The 18,040-nt window shown below is 41.6% G+C and overlaps 2 protein-coding genes across 2 annotated transcripts; both read right to left on the minus strand.

Moving 5' to 3' along the window:
• Window positions 1–1,233: 1,233 nt before the first annotated feature.
• Window positions 1,234–9,662, minus strand: iffo1b (intermediate filament family orphan 1b). Its single transcript, XM_070912068.1, has 8 exons — window positions 8,680–9,662; window positions 5,588–5,648; window positions 4,411–4,506; window positions 3,552–3,692; window positions 3,228–3,412; window positions 2,993–3,119; window positions 1,948–2,034; window positions 1,234–1,368 (listed from the first exon to the last, which is right to left on the minus strand). Exons 1-8 carry the CDS (start codon window positions 9,660–9,662, stop codon window positions 1,234–1,236), a joined length of 1,815 nt encoding a protein of 604 aa, XP_070768169.1.
• Window positions 9,663–11,181: 1,519 nt separating this feature from the next.
• Window positions 11,182–15,501, minus strand: opn9 (opsin 9). Its single transcript, XM_070911821.1, has 8 exons — window positions 15,381–15,501; window positions 14,342–14,492; window positions 14,035–14,174; window positions 13,555–13,693; window positions 13,276–13,390; window positions 12,209–12,289; window positions 11,597–12,131; window positions 11,182–11,465 (listed from the first exon to the last, which is right to left on the minus strand). Exons 1-8 carry the CDS (start codon window positions 15,499–15,501, stop codon window positions 11,182–11,184), a joined length of 1,566 nt encoding a protein of 521 aa, XP_070767922.1.
• Window positions 15,502–18,040: the final 2,539 nt, after the last annotated feature.

Below are 18,040 nucleotides of genomic sequence, written 5' to 3' on the forward strand. Positions count from 1 at the left end.
TCTGCTACTCAGTCACAGTTTCAGCACTCAAAGTCTCCTCAGACCAAAGCTGATTTGCGTGGACAGCAGGAATAATAAACAACGTGACTCAGTAAATGAAGAGGTTCATATGTAAACATGGTGTTGCCATAGTTACAGGTGTCAATTGCGTTGGTGTGGTACTGTAGCTGGAGGTCACACGACCGCTGCCCCCATTGGTGCCAATGTGAGGAAGTGTCAAGACCTCCCAGCGCTCGAGGAAGACGGTGGAGATGCTGAAGACTTGTCGCTTTCTCTCTGGTCACTGTCCTCGGCGGACGCAGGTGCTGCAGATTCACTGTGAGAGACAGAAGCAGAAACACACTGGTGAAGAAATGCAAAAATGTAACAGATTCTTCAAGCATTATTCTTCTTTAGTAGTAATTTTACAGGTCCTGTAGTTTCCCAGAAATTCCTAGAAGGAACATAATATACAGCATAATGTAAATTCTTAGAAATTCTTAGTAAATTGGTATAAATTACAAGGACATGGAGACAGTGTTCAGTTGGTATTTTTTCAATGATTTGCGGACAAACTTATTGTTTGTTCAGTGCACAGCAGATCAGCTGAACATGCAAAAACATTTAGCAATTATACAGTTCAATAATATGAAGATTAATGTGTTCAATAACAAATGAAGACTTTCTGGGGTTTAAATAAAGCAGTTCTTTCAAGGAAATTCCACCTGCTAATAAACTCAGCATAACCGACGAGACTGAAATAACAGTTTCAAAACTTTTTCTCTATTTGACCTCTAATAAAGTACCAAATTATATAGTTCTTTCTAGGAAAGCAACACTTTACTTTAAGTCCCCCAATTTAGCATTTATACACAGTATATAAACATTTAATAAAAGTTTCATAACACACTATAATGTAGCTGTGAGCAGATTTAAGTGTTTATTGATGTATTTGTCACCTATAACTCCATACGTGGAGGCTGATGTATAAACAGATAATGAATGACAATATAGTGAAACACAGATGCAGTAATATAAAATATGTCTTCATAGTTATAATTGTTGACAAACACTGTACATTAATAAACACTTAAGAAATGTCCTCATAGCTGCGTACAAATACATTATATTGTGTTATGAACCATTTACTAAATGTTTGTTACTGCTACAGGGGGACTTAATGTAAAGTGTTACTGTAGGAAACTAAAGGACCTGTAAAATAAACACAGACAGGGCTGGCAGTGTGAGTGTGTGTCACCTGTCTCCACTCTGTGTGATGAGTCTCCTGCAGGTCTCCATCTGAACATCTAGGCCTCTCTTCATCGAGCACATCTCCATGTACTCGTGCAGGTGTCGGTTCATGTCACTCTTTGCCGTGGCCAGTTCCAGCTGGAGTCAGAAAACATGCAGTCAGACATATTCCAAAAGTTAAATTACAAATGCTGTAAGTGTGTTTAACATAAACAGATTTGTTTACATCTGCACAACTATGAGGTGTTGGCTACATGCAGAGCAAATCACTGTTGCTACGTGTCACACGGCTGTTATGTCATGTCAAGTAAAGAATCATTTCTAGATATGTCTGATAACACATGTGAGAGATTAAAAGAAAACAAAAAGTACAATGCAATTTAACAAGAAAACAGGAGGCACAAATGCATTAATGGGCTCTTGAGCTTTGATTGAGGAATTAATCAAAGCGTCATGATGCACCATTAATAGATAGACTTATTGCTGAGTCATTATGTAAACCATTTTTTGTGGATTTGCAGGCAGAAACAGCGCACAAACCTTAGGCACATGCATACCACATTAGAAAAGTGTGGCATTGGGATCTCAATGCACAATGCAAGCATGAGGATAAACAAATAACACACAGCATAAAAAGAAAGAAGAACAGGCAACATAGTTGAACAGGAAAATTGCTTAACATATTTGAAATTTAAAAATACAAAGCAAGAGTCTGACCTCAATCTGGTCAATTGTCTCTTGGTATTCCTTCTCTCGGGACTTGAAAAGACATTCTGTGTCATTAATCACCTTTTCCAGACAGTCCTCCTGGTAGAGAGAAAGAGAGAAGAGAGATTTTGAGTATGTTTGTGGTCAGAATGTCTGGATATAGAAATACACTTACCAGTAAATACAACATGTGTTTGAGTGCTAATCATCACGCAATCAATGTATTAAAGCGCAGCTGGCTTTTTGCTGCCATCAACTCAAATTTCACTGACTAATGCAGCTCCTCCCTTCAAAGGGACAACAGACTGTTGAAATACCACACAGCCGGTGAATGAAAACAAATATCTACATGCATTTCTTGGAAACAAACATACTGTACTCCAATACAGGCCAGACGCTGCATCTGTCTGAGTGCGTGCGTGTGTGTACGCAGTGTTTTGTCCTGAAACGGCCCTGCCACAATAGAGCAGTGAAGGTCAGTGGATTCGGCTGCACATCAATTCCACATGATGTCAGATCTTTAAAAGCTTCCTTGAAATCTGAACCAACAGTATCAATACACATGCAGCTGTCTGAAGGATGGGGAGTGACAAGAAGTTCTATACAAATTCTACTTTCTCAGTGTCCTTTGCCCAGAGAATTACATCAAAAAAAAGCTCTAAATAAGACATTCACTGCATCGGAAGCCCAGGTGTGAATGGTTTATAAAAATAATAGAAAAACAAACATGGTGTGCATGTCTATGGTTGCACTTGTTGTTTTAATTAGCTTGTCACGCCAGAAGGTATAGAAACTGATTTTCTTCTCATAGCTATCATATTCAAAAGCAGATTTGGGTGATGGTCATCCTTAGAGGCTTAAATAGTGACTGAAATTACAGTCTGGATATAATCCTGTTGCAAAGATCAGTTATGGTGGAGACACAGTCATGCAAATCAACACATCCTCAATGATGCCTTTGTTTTTGTCCATCCCCTGTATTTAGGTCTAGGTCCATTACTTAAAACCAGAGCTCAGAGATCTAATTGAAATTAATCATGTGACCACAGCCTACCTCTCCTGGTGGGTGGGCAGGGTCAGGTGGCAGAGTGCATCCTGGGAAGTCCTCCCAAAGAAGCAGCGTCTCTTCAGTCTCCTCCCAGGCCAGACTGTCGCAATCATCCTCAAATTCACATTCCCGCCTTAGAGTAAAAACATAAATGCACACACATTGAAAAAGAATTAGTGGAAGTGCAGGACTGAAGGACACCAACATTATACTCATCATATTTCAAAGTCAGACCGCTCACAGTTGGTTCAGCATCCTCTGCATCTCCTCATTGATCTGATTGGCTGATGAGCCGCAGTGCTCTTCGTCTTTGACCGCTCCCCCATCACTTTCAGAGATGCTGACAGGTTCCTCACACTCACTGCTGTTGACGGACAGAGGAGTTTGTTTCCGGCGGCAGTTTAGGGATGATTGGTTGTTGGGAACCTGCAGGAATGTAATATTAAGAGATCAGACCACCACTATGAATGTGCAAGACATACTTTAACAGGAAGTGACTGCAAAAGATGAACAAATAAAAGAATCAGAGATGAGAACATTAACTGGTCAGTTGTAGTCCTGGTACCTGGTACATCTGGATCACATCTTCACAGTTCCTCTGCTGAGCTACGTCACAGAGACGAGCGGTGATATCGATCCTGCGGCAGATGTCCATGTCCACCTTCATGGCTTTCTCCTGGATCTTACTGTCCAACTCTGACAAGTTCTACAGAGAGGATGAAGGGAACCGAGATAAGACAGAGGTAAGGGAACTCTACTGCTTTATTAATGTTAATAAATCACTGCTGTAAATAAATGGATGACTAATGCTTTATAGATTGGTAATAAGCAAACAATAAGACCAACTTCTGTGTTTCTATAACACACACACACACACACATATGCATGTATTAATGTTGGTAATCCATGTAAAGTGTGGGTTTAATAATCCATCAGGCCTGCAGGTCCGTGTTAATGTTAATAAGTTGTTAACAAATGGACTGGGGACCAGATGCTCTGCAGCCCTCATCCAGGCGTTAAGTGGTCAAGCACTCCATTGGAGGGGTCTTCCTCATGAATTAAAGGGCTAGCTAAAAAGACATGCTGTCGGAGGATTAACACCTGCGAACAGAAAACATGGCAACCTTATTCTTATTAATGAGTTATTACTGATGTATAATACTAGTAAATGTTCCGTTGACATTGAAAACACTACTGATTGTGGAGTTTTGTTTCGGATGTCAAGCCATTAGTTACATCTTATGAACCCTTTTTAAGAGGTTTATTATTTAAAGTAAATAACAACATTCTTTTAATTGAGTTATTTAAAGAGTTGAATGCCAGATGCCATCCACTGAGAAGCAGAGAAGCATGTGATTACTGCTTATGTGCGTAGCTGAGTATGTATGACTAGTATGTGGCTGTATAGGTTGTGCCGCGCTCACATTGCTCATGAGCCCTTTGAAGAGAACTAGCTCTGCCTTCAGCTGCTGAACTCTGAGAGCCAGCTCGTCCTGACAGCCTTCACTCTCCTGCAGGTCCTGCACACACAAAGGAAGCCGCAAAGAACACACATGTACATGTAAGCACCAAGTGCAAACCCACCACACACACAGAGTGAGCCCAACACACCTCTGTCTTTACTGGAAATTACAGGTTACATTATGCAAGCAGAGGTCATCAACAAAATAAAAGCCTACATACACAAAAACATTGTAAATCCTAAATGCATCATCTTCTCTGGGGAGCTCCAGCTTTGTCTGATGGCATCGTAATTCTCACTGTTGACTTATTCATATGTAATAATGGTCAGGCCCTTCTCAGCCTCAAGTGGTGTTTTGCTGCTTGTGGCCTCGTGTTAATGTGGTGCTGCCTGCTAAATGGGGTCAGGTACAGATTCCTGGCAATGGTACTTGTGCGTTCAAACACACAAGTATGTGTTACACACGTGCACACACCTGCCCACACACAGGAAATCAACAAACCATTGAGTATATAAAGACACAGCTGCCGGAAGCACAAATATAGCAACCAACCTGAAAGCAGGTGACAGACAAAATGTAAAGCTCTATTTTATTCAAAGCAGATGATTTTGATAACTTTTAAATGAGAATGGTCCGTGCACTTAAATTAATGGTTGGTGGTCAAAGCAAAAAAAAGGAAACCAATTACAAAAGAGTGCAACAGCTTTGTATGAGTCAGGACTTACAGCAATGTAGTATTGATACATGCTGCACAAAGGAAACAATCAGTGCCAGCAGAGTGAGAGCTTCTGCCTGCCACTGTACCAGCTGCAGTGTACTCTGTATTTAAAACTCATTTTTCCTGATGTTATCAGCTCAATGAAAACTGTAATTTAAACTACTTAACCAGTAAGTCAGATTATTGTTGATAAGCCAGGAAAACACACATGGTATGTTCATGGTATTTTTAGTTTAGCTAAGCCATAGCTGAAGTGTCACATCTAACTTTGTTCATTTTGGTTGTTTCAATGACTCAGGCTGGTCGCAAAGCTGTCAAATGTGAAGTAAAGATTCAAAGACACCTTCAATTCAGACACACTGCATTGTTGGTCTCCAGCCATGTCTACCTACACACACACAAAGGCCTACATAATGTTACCTCTTGTAGGTCTCCAATTTTCTGTTGCAGGTCCATCCTCATAGTGTATTCTTCTTCCCATCTAAGGTACAAAGAGACAGAGAATAAACAGACAGACAAAGAACATACAGACCATGGCTTTCATGCATTATGACGTAGATATACAGTATAATGGTCCATTTATGCATTATCCGGACCCGCTTAAAAAGGCAAGTATGAATGGTCCCATGACTGAACTACTTCAGGTGGCGGTAACACTCCGAGATATGCCCCAATATGCCAGCAAACATGGAAGAAGACCACTAGCAAGTAAACATGGATGTAAACAATGCTGGGTTTAATGTACTTTTTAAAAAAATCGGCTTTGCAAATGTTTTATTAGGAAGAAACTGTACACAAAACGTTTGTTAGACCTCAAAGATACACACAATACATTTTGGTGAATAACACAAACTTTGCTTGTTTACAAGAAAACTCACAGAGTAACCTTTAAAATCACCCAACAAAACTGCAATTTCAGGATCAGTTGCCATCATTTCCAAACGGAGGAATGACACAGGCGGTTGGCCGTCAGGTGCTGGATTTACATTTTACATGCACAAAAATGGCAAATGGATTTCAGTCTGGCTGACTGTCTGTCTGTGTTTAGTTAAATTATATTAGGATACAAATCTAGATACAAGTTGAATGACACAACCACGAAAAATGGGGAAAGTGTGAGTGAGTGATTTGCTTATTCACTCACTGATGAATTGTGTGCTCAGATGATTGGCCCATTAATCTGAGCTTTAATACATTTAAAAGCCTGAGCACAGATTCTGTATGTGATTCTGTGACTTCACGTAACACACGTGCACAAGGGAAATCCACTAATTGCAGAATCTGTAGCCTCTTATATAAATGCTGTTTGAAATGCAGAATGCTGCGGCACATCGAGACCTTTAGGGACTACTAAATCTGAAAGAAACCGAGTCATGAAACAGGAGTTGTTGTTGTCGTAGAGGATGCTTGTTTGATCAGTAAGGTGAAAGCGCAGAGAAAGCAGAGAAGTGCTTCCTTCTGCAAGCCAAGCCCCCATCCAGCAGTTACAGCTTGCAGTGCATGCTGCATTGCAGATACAGTGTGGAGTGTGGAGAGGGGTATGCGCAGTGGGAGAGAAGAGAGGCAGGGAGCATGAGAGAGGGAGAGGTAGTGTTCGGTGTGTGGGGGTTACATGAGAAACAGAACGTGAAAGTGTGACGAGCAGAGTGGGTGGAGTGAGGGGCAGGGAAAGAGGAGGGGGTGAGAAAGATAAGTTGACCTTGAAGAAAAGAACAAAAATTGGAATGGATATGGACTAAAGGAGGGTCAAAAAAACGTTGAAAAAAGAGGCAAAATGCACCAAAAGTTTTATGATAAATGAATTCACAGGTTCTCAAATAAATATGAAAATGACTCACAGTTGCAACAACATCATTAAATTGAAATCTATCATAAATATTTGACTGCATAGGTAATGGCCATGAATCTGAAGGAGTGACTTTCACTTTGAGAAATTTAATTTCCTCATTGTCCCGAGGTAACGTGATACCTACAGTAAGCTCACAGACGTTGAGAAACAGCCCGGACCCCTTACAGCGGGCTGAACAGGAACTGATTTGAACAATCAATTGGTCAAGAGGTCAGTAAATCATCCACTCTCTACATACAATGAAATCATGTGTCTGATGTCACACACTTTTGGGCAGTTGGTGTCGCCCCTCTCCCTCATTCACAAAGAGCCCACTATACTGTGGTCAGGATCTCCTCTGTGATGAATGCATGGCTGCTCATTTGGACATAATATGAGGGAATTCATCGATGAATGTGCTGGAACATGAGGGCTACTGTAGTTCACTCAGGACAGATAATACGTAATCCAAAACTGTCATATATCCTTTAAATTCATTATGGAATTTACAAAATGTGGGCTGTTTTCTCCAAGGATTTAAAAAGGGAAAATCCACATTGTGATATTACAATAATCCGCTAACACGGACAGCTGAATCCCTAAATTGGAAATCACAGCATCCAGATTTGAACTGGTGATGTCATCGAGCGACGCATTGTTGCAAACTGGTACACTAACGATGAATGAGTTTTGATCCTACGATTATCTTCTTTATCATTTAATCTGCAGATTATTTTCTTGATTAATCAATTTGTCGTTTTTGTTTATGAAATGTCAGAAAATAGTGTAAAATGCCCAACACAGTTTCCTGGAGCCCAAGGTGATTTTGTCAAATCCCTTGATTTGTTCCAAAACCCAAAAATATTCAATTGACTGTAATATGAAATGGAACAAAAGAAAAAAAAGAAAAAATCATACTTTTTGAGGAGCTAGAACCAGTGACTGTTCTGCATTTTGCTTGAACAATTACTGAAACAATTAATCAATTACAAAAATAATTGCAATAGACTAATCATTTCAGCTCTAGATCCAGTTTAAATTGTAAGGCTTACAATTGTCCACATGTCCCAGTAAAGCCACTCTGGGTGCTGTTAAAGCATCATAGGTTTGGTTTCAATATTCACAGTGGCCTATCTGGACCACCTCCAGCATTGTCTTTTGATGGCTTTATCGATCTGTCTTTCATCTTGAGAGACTTGTTCTGTTTCACAAAATAAAAATCTGCTGTACAATCAACATGAGCTCTATTTCACAATGGATTTTCCCTAATATTCCTGTAAACTAAGACACCCATGGGTGAGTCAATGTCCCGGAAACTTTGATGTGAACATTCGTGCCACAGACTGATCTTCACACGTCTCTATTAAGCTTTGACCTTCATTCTTCTTTATATTTAGCTCGTGATGTGTTAATTTTTTGTGTGTATTTCTAGCAGCAGCACCTGCCTCTGTGGTCTGACACAAAGTGGATGCAGGGTCAGGCTGGAAGTGATGGATGGAGAGGCTTTGTGCTGACTCTGCTTATGTTGGAGACAGCTGGTCTGCAGCTGCTTTACAGCTCTGCTCACTCCTCCAAAGTAAAGCAATACACACACTTAAGAAAACTACAGGACTACACCATGCTCCGTAGAAATGTCCCTGTAGGCCTGTTACAAGTGTAATAAAAAGGGTTTCACTCCATTTACCTGCGTTTATACTCGTCTCGCTCCCTCTTCACTTTGGCCAGGACATTATACAGGGCTCTTATCTCAGGGGTGATGGTGTCAATCTGGACCCCAACTCCGTCAGGGTGCACCCAGGACACTCCTGGGCTGGTCAGACGCTCTGCACTGGAGCCGAACTTGCGGGTGTGGTTGTAGGACCAGATGGTGCCCGGAAGGAACCGTGGAGGAGGGTTGGTGGAGCTGGTGTTGGGGAGAGTTTTAGTGCCAGTGCCAGGGGAGTCCACACAGGGAGAGGACTGGCTGATGGTGATGGCTGGGTTACAAGTGGCATTTGTTTGGGTTGAACTGGAGTTCTCAGCGGTTGCAGGTTGGAGGGTTGTTGTGAGTGGTGGTGGGAACAATGTTGTAGGCCTCCTGGCTGAGTTGTTGGTGTTGTGGAAGGGGAGGGAGCCTGGCCTGAGCGGTATGGTCCCAACAAATCCGGTCTGCACACCTGCCTCCTGGGTATGCCCCCTGCTCTCACAGCATCCACCTTGACAGCCCTTGTTGGCATCCAGGGCCTGTTGCAGCTGCTTCTCTAAAATCTTATTTCTGCGCTCTAATTCGTGTACTTTTGCCAAGAAGCATCTGAACCTCAGATTGAGAGTTTTGAGGACGCTGATATTGGATCCCAAGTCGTTTCTGAGAGCCATGGCTGCGGGGGGATGCGGCACACCGCGGTGCTGGTAGTGGTGGCTGCTGTGACTGTGGTGGAGGTAAGGTAAGGTCTGTGAGGGTGCGGTGAAGTCAGGCCCCGGCTGATCAGGCCCGGGGCTGGGCTGCTCACCCAGTAGAAAAGACGTCGGGTCCTGTCCACCGAAAACGGCGTCGGGCAGGAGGCCTGAGGGAGAGTCTGGGTGTCCGGACGCTGGGCTCTGCTGCGGATGCTGTTGGAGATGCGTGTTGGCCCCCAACAAAGGATTCATGCTATGGTATGGAAAACTAAAGCGCTGCAGATCTGGCATGAACACGGACGGGAATGATCTTGCTACAACAGAATACAATGATTGGATTAATAATAACTAGCTGTTTAACTACCCGAAAGACGTGCGCACAAAACGCCAGTATTTACCTGATTATATAACCGTTTCTAAATAAGAATCTTATCCTTAAAGCTGAGACGTCTTAACGGCGGCTGATGGATCAGTGCTCCCTGACCGTCCGCAACAAAAAGCGACTCCAAGAGGGCTGCGAGCAAGGATACAAAATGCGGCGACACTGGACCTGCGCCTCAGTAAGATGGTCCGCAAAATAAACGAGCTTAAACGAGGGAAAAAACGCAGAGCGTGAATGAATAAAAAAAAGAAATCCAGTGTCACCTCGTCTCTGAAGTTCTGGCAACAAGATGTGACCGCAGGCAGGAGCAAGTGCTGCGGGATTGGAAGAGCACGGCTACCGTAAATACTGGACTAGAGCAGCGCTGATCCATTAACTGTTTGTTTGCTGTGGAATACAGCACTCAACAAGGCGCTATTACCTTGTTGTTTTGCACAAGGAAGAAATGGGGAGCCAAGCGTGAATGATTAACACAATCTAAAATAAAATCTTAAAATACTCAATGTAGCTTTTAAAACTGAGGCCCCAGAGACCCACTTTCACTGTGTGTCAACTGGTTTGTGGTAATTTGATAATTATAAACAAAAATGGACTAAAGCACAATATCAGCTGATATGATAATGTGCCCTTCTTTATTTTCTAAACCTGAGGCTGTTGTCTTGTGCCTGTGTCAAGATGTAGTTTCAGTAGAATAATTCGACCTTCTGGGAAATACACTTATTTGACTTCTGGTGGAGAGTTAGCTAGAAGAGAAGCAGCTGGTTAGCTTAGCTTTACAAAGACTGAAAACAGGGGGACACAGTCCAAAGGTAACAAAACCCGCCTGCCACCACCTCTAAAGCTCACTAATTAGTGCGTTATATCTCGTTTATTTAGTCCGTGCACAAACTGGAGTGTAAAAATTACAATTTGCTTTTTTACCGGGATGTTATGTTCCGTGAACCTGGACTTCCTGGAGTCCCTGCTGGTTGCCTGGCAACTGCTCATTTACCTCTCTCTCTGCCAGAAGCTAAAAAGCGTTATCTCCCAAAATGTTGAACTATTCCTTTAAGACGTTGATCATTGTTCATATATGTTGTATATTCTTGAAGTACATTGTGTTTGCATTCAAGCACAGGTTAATGGTGCCCATGGGTCCCCGAGCAGGATAATATGGCAACCACAACCAAAAACCAGGCTGGCAGCAATTAGCTTTTAAACAATTTTAATATAAATGATGAAACAACTATGAACCAAAGCCAAGTGTTTTGTTTGAGTAGTAGTCACAAATAATTTAAGTTTTTATTAATGATCTGAATGCTAGACCCGCTGATAAACCCACACTGGTTGATTTCACTTATTTTGGCTGATTAGACCAAGGATAAGTTGTTTTCACAGCACACGTTTTATCTATCTATCTATCTGTCTGTCTGTCTGTCTGTCTCTCTGTCAGACAGTGAGAGTTCTGGACGTGGACCCTCTCAGATCTGTCCTTGTCCTCTGTCCACCGATGCTGCCGTGTCTCTCCATGTTACCTTCAGTGTCCAAGGAGGCAAAGTCCAATGCATCGGCCCCCACTAAGATTATATCTGCCCAGGAGTCTGTTCCTCCTCCAATATTGCTCCCTCTTTTCTTCTGTTTCCTCAGATTTCTGTTTTTTCTTTCCACAGACAAGGACATGGGGTTGCTCTTTTTCCTCCTCCAGCTCTGGCTGTAGGAGAGGCTGATGCTTCCTTAAAGAGAAGATAAGAACAACAGACTCAAAACATGACAAATGTTTTCTAAACCCAAACTTGTACTATTGTTCCTGTTAAAGACAAAGTGTCCAAGGAACAGTGGAAGTAGATTAAGTTTACTTTCTTACTAACTTTCACATAAGCTCTCTTCCTCCCCTGCACATGCCTCCTCTCTGCCATCTCTTGGCCAAAGATCATCACACAGACATCATCCCTGAACTCCCTGTTCATGATCTGGTAGATTAAAGGGTTAATCATGCTGTGGGACTTGGCAAACATAGCAGGGATCAAGGTGACAACAGGTGGAAAAGAGGAGAACGTCTGGGGGCTTCTGGTCATTGGCTCAGCTTCTTTGTCCAGGGCGGACCTGAACATGCCGTCACTCAGGTCGGCTGAACTCACGTTGCTCACTTCACTCCACTCGTACCCAGGATTGTAGTAGATTTGCCTGTAATATTCTGTAGCGGTCCAGTTGAGCAACGAGGGGATGTCTAGGATCTTTGAAGCATTTGGAGAGCTTGAGGCCATGCCAATGGACTCCATCACAGTCTGTAAAGGGCCTTCTGCTTCTTGGTCATCTCTGGGAATGAGTGCAGAGATCAGAGACACGGCAGCATAGGGCATCCAGGCCAGGAGGAAGGCGGTGCACACCACAGCAGCCATCTGAAATAAACATACAGTTTATTTTTCCTGCAGGATGTGTATCAAGGAATCTGAAAATGATCCTCAAAAGGGTTTACCTTTGCAAGTCTCAGGTCTTTGCCAGTGTGACTGACGGAGGAGGACGGTATAGATGCCAGAGTGCGATTAGATCTGTAGACCTGAAAACACAAGCAACAGTTAATGCTGCTGTTTTTACTTTATTCCTAAAATGACAACATATATAAAGCCATGTTTCAGTTGTAGCATCTTTAAGATTATTCTGATGGCATACTTTTTTTTTGCTTTTGTTAAGTTTTTATTTGCTGCCCATCCTTGCCACCTCGACACCTGTGATTGGAAGAGAGCGCCCAGTCCGGCTCACCAATCCAGGATTCCCAATTTAGCTGCCAGTGTGCAACTTTTATTGCCATGTAAGCTGTTATTCTGGGTGGCTGTGATTTGATACAACCAGCTGGTTACTGTCTCTCATGTTTGTCTATTGATGGAACAAAAATCTGTGAATCCAAGTCACTCAGACTGGGACTGGGCCACGTTTAGAAGCTTGTACCTATTTTACATACAAGCACATATGTTGACTATTGTCTACTTACACTGGGGAGAAGGGGTGTTTGCCTTTACTGTGCTTTGTTTGGATAGTGCAGGGCAGATCAGTCAGCTTTGTGTTAGACATGTTTGTTATATTTCTGTCATTGGTTTGACACCCACAGGTCATTATTCTTTTGTAGCTCCCCTATATTGTTCTATATATGTTCCCAATTTAAGTTTGTCAAACAACAGGAGGCTTTGTGTTACATCCATTTCCCCTAGAGGTTGCAACAGTGCTTTAGGTGTGTATATTCGTAAAGAAAATTTAAAAAGTATTCACACAATTAATGTAGGGCCTTTGGGGCCTCTGAGCATCTGGGCCAATAGGGCATTTTCTCACTTGGCACGTTTGATAATCCCCTGGGTGTCTGAGGAGGTAGTGGTAGTGTTATGAATTGCTGTCTGCCACAGTGTCTTTTTCAGAAGTATCACTAGAGGGAGCCAGAGCTGCAATTCTCATATTCTGCACAGTGGCTTTAAACGAGTGACTAATACATTAAAACAAAATGCGGAAACACAGATCTTCCATTTTGTATCATGAAGCAGCAGTTATCCTTACCGTCAACAGGATGGCCAAATATGAAGTGACGATGGTGAGCGTAGGAAATCCAAAGCATAACATCAGGATGAGGAAAATATAGATTTTGTCATTTAGAGATGACCTCAGTCTCCACCTTGAAATAGTGACACAGGCAGAGTGGTTATCGCATACATGTTTGTCTGCAAATGCATGGATTATACAAATCAGAGAGTGCACAGACAACACAGATGTCTGCAGACTTTAGTGTATGTAAACAATAGGGCATCAAGCAGCACTGTGAATTAAATCAGAGATTACCAGTTGATGGTGCAGCTGGTCCCATAAGGTTCTGGCCCATAACTCCCAAAGCCAAAAGCAGGTAGCAAGGCCCAGAACAATGTGTAAACCCACACCAGCAATATGGACAGAGCTACGTGGCGCCTCTCAATCCATTGACCTAGAGGGGCAAGAAGCATACACTTAGTGTGAATATTCAAGCAGCATGTTTATGCGTATGCATAATGTGCACTCATCCTTGTGGGACGTCTTGACATTCCACTTTACCATTCATCAGCAAGTTTAGTTGACCATTAGTGTTAACTAAGCAATCACTGAATAATTTTTAAATCAATAAATCTTTAAATCAATACAAGGAAAGGAGAAAATGAAAGTATGTTGTTTAGCTACGGTTTATGTTTGTGCCTTGGAAGCAAGAAATGCTCCAGTTTATTCAGGGAGAGTCAGATGGATGTAAAGTAATACTTTTAGATGTGTGTTAGGAGAATATTTCAGACTTGCCATATCTTAAGCAGCAGATCTTCAGGCAACGGTCCAGGGAGATGAGACAGGTGGTGAGCAGAGAACCGATGCCAAACACAAAGCCCTGAATGCCGTAGCAAAGGCACCCTGTCTCCCCAAACACCCAGGCATGACATAGGCTGACAGAGGGAGAAAGAAGGGCTTTAGTCCCCCGGCTTAATGGATCATCATCCTCTGTCTCTGACAAATGGCTGCTGGTCTAGATGTTGTTAGTATTACACTCACAGAGTCATCACCCTGATTTCACGCCTGGCTGCTTATTGGTTGATAACAAAGTATTCTGTACCTGGAAATGATGAAAAATGGTGCTCCCAAGAGGCTGAAGCCAAAATCGCAGACAGCCAGGTTGATGGTCATGAGCTCTGGAGGTCTGAGCTTCTTTCTTTTCCTACAGTAGACTAACAACACCGTGCCATTCCCCAGTACTGATGTGACACCTGGAGAAAGAGTAATAGTGAGGAAAAGAAAAGAACGTATAGCAGGCATTTTTATTCACAACTTTAAATCCTAGAAACACCAGTTGTGCATGACTGCATGAAGTGGGACACGCCAGAAGGCTTTATATTGGAATCAGAGCACACTTATTCACCTATTTTCCTCTTCATCACACACTAACCAGCTGCTTTCAGTCCACCTGAACACTCACGCTGCTTCACAGGGAGCGAATCAACCCAGACAAAGCCCAAAGTAAATGAGCACAATCTTGACTGTGACAGCAGAGTATGTAATGTTTTAAGATTAAGAGCCTCCCCGCTGTGAGGAGTGTTTCTCTATTGCGCAGCTCAATGCCAGTGTTTTGTATTCAGACAGCCTGAACTGTACTGCTTTTAATGAGACAATGTCGGGTTTGCTCTTTTATGTTGACTACTGAACAAAAAGCAAATCGTGAGCAAATAACAATCAGTCAGTCACACAGCACACATAATACATACAACACAGTGTTTTGATGCATTTCTTAAATATTTCTATCTTTTACAGTATGCAACTTTTAACAACATTCAGGATGGGATGGCATGTTAATCACTTAAACACCAATATTATGTTATTATTATTGTATATTATAATATATAATACATGTTAAAATGCCCCTTTAAGTAGTTTTAGGATAGATAAATAATTTATTTTCCAAACTATTTGAGGTATACTATATCATATATTCTGTATTTGCTTAATCTGGTATGATCTATGTCAGATCTGGAAACTTGAAATCTTGACCAGAATTTTAAATAGATTTCTGTGTGTTTGAATGTCACTTGTCTTCAAAACACGAGCTTGCAACTATGGACCTAAAAGTGTCCTCTGAAAGTGTCTTAAACCATGCTTACCTGTGAGGGTGAGGAAGACAGCGACGGCCAGGTCTGCAGAGGGGGACAGTTGGGAGAGGAACAGTGGGTGGATGGACGAAAGAACAAACCAGGAGCCCCCCTGTGAGCCATTCTCTCCCATGGACGTACTGCACTGATCCACAGCAGCATACAGGGAAGGCAGCTTCTAGAGCTTCAAAGAGCCACTGAAGGCACAAAAGCAAAAGAAAAATAGTAGACACTATGAATTACCAGCATGTTGAAGTCAGGCAGCACAGTGACTGTAATGGCAAATATATACTGATCACTTCCACCAGTTTTCACTCACTTTTAATCTCTCTTCTGCTCTTTATGTGCTGACAAAAATAACAGAAGAGCAGAAGCTCCCTTTAAACATCCAGTTTAAGAGATGTTCAGAAGACTCCCTCCTTCATGCGCTCGTACAAGAGCTTTAAGTTTCAACGTATTATTCACATCACAAACTATATTTTTCTGCTCATTGGCAGTGCAGCGCATATAAACTTAAAAAAATATTAATTTATCTCTCTTTTCTCAGGGTTCACTATCAATTAGCTTCCTTGAGAAGTGTTTCTTCTGACAAGACAATTACATAGAAGATTAATGTAAATGAATGCAGATTAAACAGATCATGTAAAGTCATCTTGCCTCCACTGGCAGACAGGTCTTCTCTGGGTGCAACATGATTTGCAGCTTCATTTGGAAAAGCTGACATTTCTTCATTTATTACAGTTTTCCATTGATTGTTAATGTTTCAGGATTATCCCAGGAAATGTGTTGCTTCTCATTCCAAAGTAGAAGTGTGAATGAGAAGGGTGTCTGTTCATATAAAGGTAAAGTATCCTGTTACTTAAAATAAATAAATAAATAAATAAATAGGTAACTACAATGAATAAAGGTTTGTTGATGATCCTGCATTACAAGCATCCACAGGGAAGAACAGGGACTTTCTCCTCAATCATCTGTCCCTACAGACCTTGATGACTCTGATGATCCCTGCAGGCGGTCAGCTTAGTATCATGAGTGACAAGGGGGTTAAACATGGTGATAAACTCAAACATCAAAAGATGAATGAATACAGTCAAGACAACAGGGCAGATAATAGAACAGAAGTTTCCTGACACAATCAAAATCCCTCCAAACTGCAATGACTCTTCTCCGAAAGCTCCTGCAGAAAACACAATAAAAACATTAAACAAGCATCACTACTCACCTTCCTTCTGTCTGTTTGTCAGTCCCTCTGTTCTCGCAGCTGGTCCTTATAGCAAAGATCTTCTCTTATATTTTCATATAATCCTAATCTGAACCCTCCTTCTGGAAATCAATGTGGCATTTCTCTGAAGAGATGGAGAGAGAATTTGCTGTTGACAATCTGGCTTAGAAATGATCAGCGAGAGGCACACAGACCGAGAAACAGTGTGTGTGTGTGAGAGAGAGAGGGTGGGGGTATTTGAGGGTCTTTAACCTCTGTCCCGCCTTTCTTTATTATCCACTTTATTATCCCAGTGAAAACCACACATCTGTTACTGGTGTCCTATTACACACCACTTTAATTCTGAAACTCATCATTGTCAATGTAAAAGTGCACAAAGGAACAAAGATGACAAAGAGATATAGAATAAATGTGAATACATACATGTACAATATGAGCCTTCACACATGTAGTACATGCTGTCAGCTAATCTGATGTTATGGAAGAACTGTGGCTTCCATTTTGAAGATTAAAACAAGGAGAAAATAATGAGATTTATAAATAAATATGCACGCTTCAAAGTGAACTTTGGTATTTGATTCTAATTGGAGAAATAACACATCTGCTGTTTTAATGAACACACACGTAAATTAATAGTTCAGTTGTTGGGACTGACTGAAAACTGCATTCAGCAACTGGATGATTCATGTTATTGTAAAAGCTGTTGTGCTGTTTCTATTAGGAGCCTCTTGCAGGGGTTTTATTGAAGGAATGGTAAAATAATCACACAATTTTTGTCTTAATCTGACATAAATGTGTTTTCTGTATTCTAACACGCATCAATTCACAAAACCTCTATTTCAATCAAATTCAAAAAGAACTTTAGTCAAATAAAAACATAATTTGAAAGGAAAATTGAAGGGAAACACCACTCAGCTTCCTATATGCTGTTCCTCTTGTTGAGCATAAATATCTGCGTGATGTGACCCAATAAATCCTTCTCTTTTAAAGTGATCAATACAGATGGATCAGCGAGCAAAATTGCAAGAATAACTTGTTAAATTAATTTGTCACACTTTTCCATTCCCTGAAAGCAAGTCACCAGCTGGCATAAAAGCCTCATATTGAACCATTATAGTAGGCTTTTGTCAAGTTGTGTTAGCTATGCTACAGTACTCTCCCAGATGGACTGGGCTAAAGATCATGCGACTGTTTTATAAAAGCAATGCAGTGGTGCAAGAATCGATTTGAGCAGACAAACAGAAACCATCCTCTACAATCCCACCTAATCAAGAGTCGAGACAATTAGGAGTTGTCCGTGGTTTCCCACTGGAGGAAACTTCTCAGATATATGGATAGAAACCTCTTGTAAGGGTTTGCTAAAGTCACTGACCCATATAAGAATTCATCCGATAGCAGCATTAATCCCACTGGAGCAGTTTTATATAGATTTGTTCGGCAGAGTAATGAG

Source organism: Enoplosus armatus, chromosome 9 (assembly GCF_043641665.1).
Source record: "Enoplosus armatus isolate fEnoArm2 chromosome 9, fEnoArm2.hap1, whole genome shotgun sequence".
Lineage (NCBI taxonomy): Eukaryota > Metazoa > Chordata > Actinopteri > Centrarchiformes > Enoplosidae > Enoplosus > Enoplosus armatus.